The 11,235-nt window shown below is 33.0% G+C and overlaps 1 protein-coding gene across 1 annotated transcript; it reads left to right on the top strand.

Annotated features, from left to right (window-relative positions):
- Window positions 1-304: 304 nt before the first annotated feature.
- LOC111988707 (pre-mRNA-processing ATP-dependent RNA helicase prp5) lies at window positions 305-9,015 on the top strand. Its single transcript, XM_024020497.2, has 7 exons — window positions 305-454; window positions 2,779-3,417; window positions 3,832-3,920; window positions 4,288-4,387; window positions 5,265-5,519; window positions 6,754-6,926; window positions 8,391-9,015. The coding sequence occupies exons 1-7, from the start codon at window positions 305-307 to the stop codon at window positions 8,650-8,652; spliced, it is 1,668 nt and encodes a 555-aa protein (XP_023876265.1). The 3' UTR covers window positions 8,653-9,015.
- The last annotated feature ends 2,220 nt before the right edge of the window (window positions 9,016-11,235 follow it).

Here is an 11,235-nt window from a genome sequence, read left to right as displayed (position 1 = left end):
GAGTTTGGGGTTTTTGGTTATGTGAGTCTGTTTGGTTGCTGAGAAATATGTTGGAAAAAGATGGAAAACTTGATTGAATTTGGAGTCTTGTCGTTTGAAGTTTGGTTTTTTTAGATGATTTTCTATTATGGGCATTGGGTTTTGCAGCATGTTTTCATTAATATGCTCTGTTTGGAAGCTGAAGGATCCTGGAAAAGAAATATAGTTGAAATTGGTCTTTGATTTTGAAGTTTTTTTTATTTTTATTTTTATTTTTATTTTTTTATAAATTTTAAATTCAAATGGGTTAGGAAGCAATACTGCAATGGCGAAAGGTGACGATGCATTGAGGAGGAAGAGAAACAAAGCCAACAGGAAGAAGGAGAGGGACTCCTCGGCTAAGGTCTCTTCTCGGGTCGCTGCCATCATCGCCTCCAAGAAGCGCCGCAAGTCAGGCAAACGCCGCATGTGTGAGGTACCTTCTTTTTCGCTTCTTGTTGTGTTTTGGTAACTGGGTTTTGGAGTTTGGGGGTTTTTGGTTACGTGGGTCTGTTTGGTTGCTGAGAAATATGTTGGAAAAAGATGGAAAACTTGATTGAATTTGGAGTCTTGTTGTTTGAAGTTTGGTTTTTTTAGATGATTTTCTATTATGGGCATTGGGTTTTGCAGCATGTTTTCATTAATATGCTCTGTTTGGAAGCTGAGGGATCCTGGAAAAGAAATATAGTTGAAATTGGTCTTTGATTTTGAAGTTTTTTTTTTTTAATTTTTTTTTTATTTTATAAATTTTAAATTCAAATGGGTTAGGAAGCAATGATTCATTAATAAGATATATTAAATGGAAATAGAAGACTAATGAGTAATGAAATTTGAGAACTTTTTTTTTTTTTTTGGGTTCTTTTAAAGATTGTTAGTTGGCTTTTTTGTATGTAATTTAGTTACATTATGACTTTGCTAATGGCACTTGGACAATGCCTTTGTTTCTATGATATATGGCTGCGTCTATCACGAGTATTTGGTTGTCTGTGGAAGCACTTATGCTCTGATTGGTTTAGTGAAAAAATATTATGGAAAGTAAATTAAGATTTTGAACTATACGGTTTCAATTTTGGGCAGTGTTGGTAAAAGCACGCTTAAGCTCAAAGAGCGAAGCCCCAAGGCTCCAGCACTATTTGCCTCAAAAGCTAGGCTCATTCTTTTTTCTTTCTTTCCTTTTTTTTTTTTTTTGATAGATAACGTAAAAATATTATTAATTAAAGTGCTAAACCGATTACATTGGGGATGTACTATGGGGTCACAAATCAGGAACCCAAATTACAACGATCAAGAAAAACAGGAAGGGAAGAACAAGAAAAATGAGGAAAGACCACACTCCACTCAAAAAAAAGAGTAAAACTAAATAAAAACTATAGGATCTTGACATTATTGATATAAACTATTGATTTGACATATTTTTAGTGTAACTTATATATATATATATATATATGTATGTATGTATGTATGTATTTATTTATTTATTTTGAGTGTAACTTGTCCTGAAACCCACAACCTCCCAGTTCTTCTCTATTTTTTTTTCTATTTTTTCTTGATTTTTTCTCCTTGAAAATGTAAACCATTCAGCTTCTTCTTCATATTCTAATTTTTACCCTTTTGGATATCTGCTTGGTACCAATTACCATATTGCTATGTCCTCATATTCTTAGGTCATTCATGGAAAAAAAAAAAAGTATGATATAATATATTTGTGGTAATGGTTTAGTTACTTTAGTGGTTGATGTTGAACATAGCAAACTAATTCTTATAGACTTATAATCATTAAGTGATGAAATTATTTATTAATATTACTAATTAGTCATAGGGAATTATGGATATTAGAGATTTAAGAAAGGATATTACAAGGAAGTAATGATATCTAGCTGATCCGAAAAGCGAAAAAAAAAAAAAAAAAAAAAAAAAAAAAAAAAAGAAGAAGAACAACTTGACTTGCAATTTTTGTGTTAAAATTGCAAAATTAGGGCTTATCTAAATGTTATATGAATTATATAAAAAAAAATTATCTCAATTTATATGATAATTTGATTGTTGCATTTCTCATTAATAATTATTTTTAAATTTTTATAAAAATGTGCACTTCACTTCAGTCAGGATTGCGCATAAGTGTGCCCCTCGCTTTTCCCAACACTGATTTAGGGGCCCAAAACAGACAACCGTATGGCCTAGTTGGCTGTGGCTTTTTCAGAGTTTAATAACAACAATAAGAAACTTTTCATCTAAAACAAGTTAGTTTATCTAGCTACCAAATAAATTGTAGTTTTTCTCTGATTTTGAGTTATATGAAATGAGAATTTTTACAAAAGAGATGCTGTGTTTTATGTTTATCTGGTTTCCAATAAATATATTATTTTTTATATTAAGGTGAATGACTTGTGAATCAAGGAATTGCCTGAAAATACATATTTATTTGGAATTAAGTACTAGTGATAGCTGAAAATAAATTTTTTGGTTACACTTGTTCCCTAATGGAATTTGCTGCTTTGGATTACACAGGCATCTTTGGTCTTTATGAAAAGTTCCAATTTCATATTGTCCGTAAAATTCTTGCAATTATGTGATTTAGATCTTTGCACATTAGATTCACTAAAGCTGTGGAAAATTAAGAAAATGTGCTCTTTATTTTGTCTTATGATCTGATATGGCTAATATTAATTTATGCAAGTCTTTGTGATTATTTTGTTCGTTTCCTAAGTCAATTATCATATATGATGACTCTATGTTGACATTACTATCCTGACATTACAGGGGATGTGCTTCAGCCTTCCTACTCCTGAGGATCCTTTCAACAACAGGCATGATAAAAAGAATTTTAAAAGAAAGGGATGCAAGAACAAAATTCCTTCCCAAGAGGATGAGGAGGATTTTGTTAAAGGGAAGGGTGCTGCACTGGGGAACGAAAAGCAATCTAGCAATCTAGAAAATGAGAATGTGAAGGTTGTGGATTTCATGGATGATGAAGAAGGTTTAGTGATTTCTGTTAATGATATGGGACAGAAATGTCTTGTTGACCCGAAAGAAAAGGTTCAAGTGATTGAGAAGGAAGGTAACCATGGTCAAGATAGGTGGGCCTTTGAAAACTCAACTCCATCAAAGTTTCTTTTTATGTGCTTGAATTCAATAGAAAATGCATTGCGGCATGATGGTACCTACATTAGTGAAGAGGAAAAGCCTCTATTTGTTAATGACTGGGGAGTTGAGTTCTGGAAATGTTATTCAGCTGGGAAGGATATTTTGGAGACAAGTGGAGCTTGTTCTTCCATAGAGCAAATTGCTTGGATTGTTTCCATTGCTGCTGACACGATTGCAAGAAAGGAGAAAGAAGGTCAATCTTTTGCCAGTCCCTTTCTCTTATTCCTTGTACCATCCCAGGAGAAAGCTGCTAAGGTTTGTGAATATATATATATATATATATTCTTTACTATTCTCAACCTTAACTGTTATCCTCTTCTCTTACTGCCCAATGGACTTTTTTGGTTTGAGTTGTAAATATTTTCTTTAACTCTCTAGTCAGTACCTTAATTTGGGGGTGCTTGGAAATTCTATCATTTGTTAGTCTTATAGACATTATAAATGCTTAAATGAAAGGGTGTTTTGCCTTTTGTCTTTCTGCCTTAATAATACTCTCCATCTGTAGAAAATTTTTGATAAGCTCTAATAGCTACAAAATACAAATGATCTTATTTCATTTACATGGAATAATAAGGAAACTAATTTGCATTTTCCTGTGGGGTATGTAGTGTATGAAGCCATTATTTATTTTTTGGTGATAAATTCTTTATCCTCCAATATTTTGTGCAGGTTCGCTCAATCTGCAAGCCTTTGAAGGCTCTTGGAATACATACTGTGAGTATACATCCAGGTGCATCCCTGGATCACCAGATTCAAGGGTAAGTATGGAATTGGTATCTGTCTTTTTATAATGTAAAGTGGTGATGAGATCATTAAAAGGTAGCTTTTGCTTGCATTTGGTAATATTTTGCATGTTCGTGTGATCACAACTCACTTTCTATTGCAAGTGGACATTCTTTTAATCAAGCATACGCTGTGTTTGTATGTGTGCACCATTTAGGCATGCACTTGTGCCTATCTGCATGGGTGTACTTGTTTATTTATTTATGTATATATGTATGTACATAGTTTTTAATTTTATGCCACTGTTACACACCCAATGTGCACTGCTGCAACAGTCTTCTTGTTTAAAAACTGTAAGTTTTCCTCTTCCTTTTCATTAAAAGTTTATTTTGTATTTGACAGTTTAAAGAGCTGTGAGCCTGAGTTCCTTGTGTCTACACCTGAGAGGCTACTGGAGCTTGTTACATCTAAGGCCATTGATATATCTGGTGTCTCCTTGTTGGTAATTTTTTTTGTTGAATATGTAGTACATATGAGAAATAAGTTTCCTTTTTTACTCCCCTTGTGTGTGTTTTTACCTGTGATGATTGTTTTACTGTTTTTTAGTTACCAGCTCGTCCCTTGTATAATAAATCAAAATGGTAATTTAGGCTTAGTTATAATATTGAAGTCTCTTTATTATTACAGATTCATCTGAAAAGCTTGTCTATGACATTTCTTATGTGGAATTTAATGTTTTGGATGGGTGACATGCAAATGTTAGCCATGTTTGCTTGTGACCATCTGCGCAGATACTTCTACAAGCAACTCATCCAGTAATTTATTCCAGTTCTGTTTACCATGCTTCACTGATACTTGTCCCAAATTCACAGTTTTTCTAATTCTATAAATGTATCCACAACTCCATGAACTGAAGTCACTTCAAATGTCAGTATTGAAATTTGTTTAGTCTTGATGAATTAGGAATATGATTATACACAGAAACAAGTGAAGGTTTTGGGTCATACAACTCTTTTAGAGTGAAAGATTCCTTCTCTAGTGCTCGTGTTACTGAAGTTGATTAAGTCAGTGATGTGGTTTCCAATATAACTGATGTGTTCCTGTGTGTATGTTTTGATGATCCTCATGCTATCAAGAATCTTCTCAAGATTCTTTGTATCTTTGTTTCTGTTTTATGTTTTATACATACCCCATCCATTTTTCTGCTTTTTTTTTTAGTTGATGAGCCTTCGAATGATTGCTGTATGATATATGAATTGTTCTTAAATAGTTGGCAAAATTATGTCTTCTGTTACTATAATAAAGCCCTTGATTGTAATGGGAATGCTACTTCAAGCTTGGTCTTCAATTTCTAATTTAATGTTGTGATGATTGTACAGGTTGTTGATGGGCTCAAACCTCTTTCAAATGGGGGTTTTTCTGATATGATAAAATCAATTAGGAAATCTATATTGGGAAATCCCCTTACTGTGGTTTTTGATGATTGCTTTAGCCATACCTCTGTGCCATTGGTTCAAAATCTTCTGCTGGGATCAGCTTTCAGATTATCTCTTAATGATGCCATTACCAGTCTAAGTTCATGCATTATCCAGTCTGTGAATGTGTGCACCTCGGAAGAAGAAAAACTACCAAAGGTATGTATGTGTTTCCATCAGTATAATATGCAAGAATTCTTATATTGCACATATAAAAGTGCCTGAAAGAAAATCTCTTTTTCAAGGGACTTCATTGTTTGCTTTTGCTAGATGGAATTAGAATGAGACATTTCTCCTTATTCTCGTAATGCTTGTTTTACTTATATATTCTATTATGTCATATCAGATACTATATAATAAAGCTGTCTTGATTAGTTGTGGTTGAGCTAAGCAAAGTCTAAAATGCACTTTACACCCTGAAGATTGGGGTCACCTCTTGATCGGTCCCTTCGCTTTCAAAACTTGCAGTTTATGCCATCAACTATTACCCATTTTCATTAACTCACCCAAAAACATCATTTTTCTTTAGGTAAGAAAAAGTATTATTAAAGGATTACTTTATGCAAGAAAACATAAAGCAGTCAAAGAAAAATATATACAAGAAAAAAGCAAATCTACAAACATCGGGAGAGATTTGCTAGTTGTGAGTCCCCAAACCCAAGACCAATCAAACGAGGTGCTAACAAAGGAGGCAAGACTAATTTTCTGAGCTCTCCACATCCTCAAAAGTATTATTATTGTGCTTCTTCCAAATAGACCACATCAAACATAACGGAGTCAAATTCCAAATGTCAAGTGTTCCCCAACCAATTCTTCCATCCAAAAATAAGATCTATCACCCTTCTTGGTAAAACCCAAGAAATACTAAAAGATTTGAGGACAAAATGCCACAACTAATATGCCTTCTCGCAGTGGATCATTAAATGATCCACGGTCTCTCCACTACACCTACACATACAACACCAATCTACAATAGGGAAAACTCTCCTCCTCAACTTATCACTAGTGAGTATCTTCCCCCAAGCTGCAGTTCAAACAAAGAATGAAACCTGTCTGGATACCATGACCCCCCTTATACCTTTCCACGGGAAAATGACCTAAGAGAATCTCGTAACGCATTATAATATGAGCGAATATCAAACATTGTTTGGTCAGAAAATTGACATCATTGTAATAGGTGAGATTGTAAGTTTTGAAGGTTGAGGAACCAATTTAGAAGTAGACCCAAACTTAGAGGGTGTGGTGTAAAGTGTATTTTAACCAAAAATAAATCAGCAAACATTTTAAATTTGTTTCATGGAGAAATAGCATTTTATTCCATCTTACATTCTGTTGGGCAATAGGACAATGGTTCCTTGAAATGGCATCTTCTTACAATCATTATTTTTTGCAGTGCATCCAAATTCTGGACGAAGCTTATTGCAATAAACTCTACTCTCAGCCTTTGAAGGTGCTATATATATGTGGTAAAGATAGCAATCCCCGTGATTTAGTCACTGCTCTCAAAGTCAAGGATTATTCCATATCAACTGGTCCATCATGTACCATATCAAATTTTGAAAACAGGTGAATGGAAAATCCTGTTCTTATTATTATTATTATTTTTTTTTTTTTTTGATAAGTAAACCCCGCTCGTATTTGCCTGTTGAAAATATAAGTTCTTGTTTTGAAATGCTCCTGCAATTTGTTCATGCATCTTAGTTTGGTTAGTGAAATTTTCTTAAGTCAAGCCTTATCAATCTTCATAATAATTTTTTGATCTTTTCATCTTATTTTGGTTGCATGTTGTAAACCATAAGGCTTGTAGATAAAAGGTAGAAATTTTTATAGTGAATGTATTGGAAAATTTAAAGGGAAATTACATAAACTGGCCTACAATTTATGCACTGTTTCAGATTTAGGTTTGAGGTAGTTAATTTTTTCAAATAAAGTCCCAAACTTATGAAACCATTTCAATTTGAAGCCTCCATTCATCTATGTTATTCTGAGCAATAACAGAGCAGAAAAATACTGAATACCTTCATATAGGTAACTAGTTTCGTTTTTCTTTTATTTTATTTTATTTTATTTTTTTTTTTATAGAAGATTCATTCACTTTCTTACTCTAAGCAAAACTCTCTCTTTCTTATCGGATCTTTCTCTAAACCCTCTGTGTTCAATGGCTGCCAAATTGATTTATGAACATAGCATAGGTGAAACACAGAATTTTATCAATGGCTTCTTGCTTTTCTCTCATTTGTTATTACCCAAAATAATGGAGATGGATGGAAGCTTCAAACTGAAGTGATTTCATAAGTTTGGGACTTTAATTGACTAAATTAAAAACTTGAGAATGTGTATTATCTCAGCCATTTTTATGTAATATCCCCCCAAATTCAAATATCTTATTTAGGACAACACTGATAAGTGGAATACTGCTATTTACCATGACTTGTTAAAAAATGGTTGGCTAAAAGGCTGCAAGTGAGTAGTTGTGGGGTTTGGATTTTTATTTTCTGAGGCAAAAAAAGAACCAAGTTTTGGGTCTTGAACTTAATGTGCCACAAATAATCTACTTCTTTTCAAAAAGGTTTTAGGGTGGTAGACTTGAAGGGTCAATGGTGTTGAGAGGAACAAAGGTGTGGAAGTGGGGTTTTGTATACTAAAGAAAGGTTTTCAGCAAATGGAATATTCTACTAGTAAGAATTAAAGAGATGAATGTGTCATTTTAGAGAAAGATGTTTTAACTTCAGGCCTCATACCACTTCTGCGGTAGGTTGCATCCCAGGATTCTTCAGATCCTCACCTTAAATTGTAATAGAGAATGGAGCTTTCGATGTTACATTCAAATTATACCTAAACTCCAAACATATTTTTTCAGCTGTAGAAGTTTAATTACAGTTATCTATTATTTCAAATAAAATTTTAATTACTGTTATTTATAAAGGATTGCTAAATTTCTTGTCAGTTCTCTGCAGCCCAAAATCTGATGCTTAGAACCATTCTGCACATATAAATAATGTCATAATTATGTACTCTTGATTTTGACAGCAAAAAGAAACCTCCAGTCTCTATGATCAATGTTGATCAGATAAGTACTGCTAATTTAGAGGAGTATGAGATTGTAATAATACCAAGCTTTGAACTACCAATAGACAGTTATGTGCATGTTCTCACGAAGATGGCCCGCCACACCGTCAATGGCGTGTTGCACAGCTTTGTAACTAAAGAAAACTCTGCGCTTGCTGGACCATTGATTGAAATCCTTGAACAATGTGGGCAGGCAGTGCCTGAAGCTTTAAGATACTTGTAGCTTACATCATCCATGTGGCAACAATGAAAGTTGGATATGCTTTTATCACTGAGTCATTCTTTCAAGGTCCCACGTTATCTTTACCACAAGCATAAAATTGCTTTGTTTGTTCATTTAGTGTCTGCCTGACTACTTTTGCAGCAGTTGATGAGAGTATTAGAATGTCATGTTCTCATATGATTTTGAACTAAGGCAGAGGTCAATTTTGAGTCTTGATAGATGGTTTAGGAAATTAGCAATCTCTCAAATCTCAATTATCAGTGTATTGAAGAGCTTGGTTTTGTTGATTACCAAAGGATAATGTCACAAAGTTTTAGTCTTTGAGGATAATCATGAATAATGTATATTCTCTTATGCCCAAAATGTCAATTCTCCCGATTCCATTCTTCAAGTTGAGACATTTATAGTGCTTTTCTCAAATCTGACTTTGACAAAATATTAACAACTCCAAACGTATTATAGGCAAAAAAGAATTTGAATGCGCTGTAATTTAAAAGCAGGAGAAAACACAAGCAGCAATTAATGCGACTATGCCATAAGAACCAAATCAAACTATCTTTCAAAATCTGAACATGGTCACCTAAAGCTGCATAAGATCCTACTTCTGTGTATTCTTGATCCTTATTTTGGAAGTAATCAACTATAGAATTTTACATATTATTGTACAAGATGATAGTTTTTTGAGTTCTTTCTTTCACTTCTTCCATCTGGATTGCTTGTCAGTTTTGCAAGGATCTATTACCTTTTTTTTTAACCACCAATAATAGTCGGCCAAATTAATAGTTTTTGTGGCAGAAGTTGTGCATTTTTTTCTGGGTACTAAACTTTTTGTAGGTATTATAGACAAATTTGTGTTGTCTGAGTGCCTATATTGATTCTTATGATTTTGACAAACTGCTGGACAAACTTATAAAGGAATGGACGCTTATGATTCCTTAAAAGGGAATGGATTGAATCATTTCTTTGTTGTCTTGCCTTCTCTTTAATTTTTTTTTATTCAATTTAACAAAATTATTAGTATCTTTTTTTCTTTTTCTTTTTTTAAAGTTAACTTTCATGTTTTTTTTTTTTGGGTGCATTTAACAAATATATTATTAAAAAAATACAAGATATCAAATGGATAGCCGTGAGGATCATAATTTTCACAAAATTGAGTGTTAGGGATATATTTAATAAGTGATTGTAATGGAAAATTATTAAATAGTTTGGAAGCAATGCTCCTCCTCTCACATAGGTGTGGGCCTACATGTGGGTCTCACCATGGGGTTCACCTCTCATGTGAGAAGATGGAGCAATCAAAGGGGACCAGGTTAGCCCATCCCCCCCCCCCCCCCCCCCAAAATGAAAAAAATATTGCCTAGTATATATATATATATATAACGACTAAGAAAATTTACAATTTGTCCCAAAAATATGTATTCTTGGTCCTCTCCTCCAGAAGAAACTTATAAATTGGGGCATGAGATCCCAAAAAAAAAAAAAATGCTCCATCCCTTTTGCCCAGTTGCCTCAAGAATAATTACAGTAACCGCTGGACAATAACAACAAAATAAAGACATAAATTTGGTCTAAAGAAACCCATTTGCCCAAAAACTAACATGAATAACCTGTAGACAAACTAATATTAACAACAAAATAAGGCACAAATCCAATCTAAACATACCCAATTGCCCTAAGAATAACTAGAACAACCTTTAGACAAACCTAAATTCCATTCTAAATAATAATAAAAAATATACACAAAACAATCTTAAGCCTGAAATCAAAAAACCCAAACATAAATCCCCAAATTTTACCCATTTAGAAACCTCTAGGTTAGTCTCCTCTCTTACTCTTATTTTTCTTTCACTCAATCGCAACCAGTGGCTTGGGTTAGTTTTGTTTTGTTGGCATCTCCACACTCTCCACCTTAGTTTAATTAGCTGAGAGGTGTGGCTAAGATTAGTGTTTTGTAAGAATGATAACTTCTTTTTTTTTTTTTTTTTCGTTAATGTCTGGCTGTCTCACTATGCTCTTCCTATATTTACTAATAATGTGATAAGTGTTATTGTTTGATGTAACTGTGAAGTACCACCCACATCCTTGTGCGATAGTTATTTTACAAGTATAAGTGCATGTAGGGTGTGGGGTAAGGGTTGAGGTTCAAATTTCTAAAAGGGGCCTTCACACGCATATACATTTAGATTAGGTTAGAGTAGAATTTTTATTTTGTATCTAAAAAAAAAAAAAAACTGTGAGGTTATTAATATTAATAAAAATTATAAAATTATACCATTTTTTGTGTTCTATTTTGCTTTCATCAATCACAACTTGCCATGTGATTCTCAGTTCATAGTGCGAGTGTTTAAACTTTAATTTTACTTTTCTTTTAGAAGTATTTTTTTTTTAAGTTTTATGTGAGTTTGCTAAAATAACTAATAACTAATTATAATGTCAATTTTTTAAAATTAAAAATAAAATTTAATGAGTTTGCTTTAACAAATTGTATGATATGGTTTTTTTTTTCATTTTTTTTTCATACAAGATAAAAATTTTATTCTAGTCTAATCTAAGTATATATGTGTGAACTCTCTTCTAGAAACT

This window comes from Quercus suber, unplaced genomic scaffold (assembly GCF_002906115.3).
Source record: "Quercus suber isolate HL8 unplaced genomic scaffold, Cork oak 2.0 scaffold_127, whole genome shotgun sequence".
Lineage (NCBI taxonomy): Eukaryota > Viridiplantae > Streptophyta > Magnoliopsida > Fagales > Fagaceae > Quercus > Quercus suber.
Note: the sequence above shows the minus strand (reverse complement) of the source record. Positions and strands in the feature narration are given on the sequence as shown.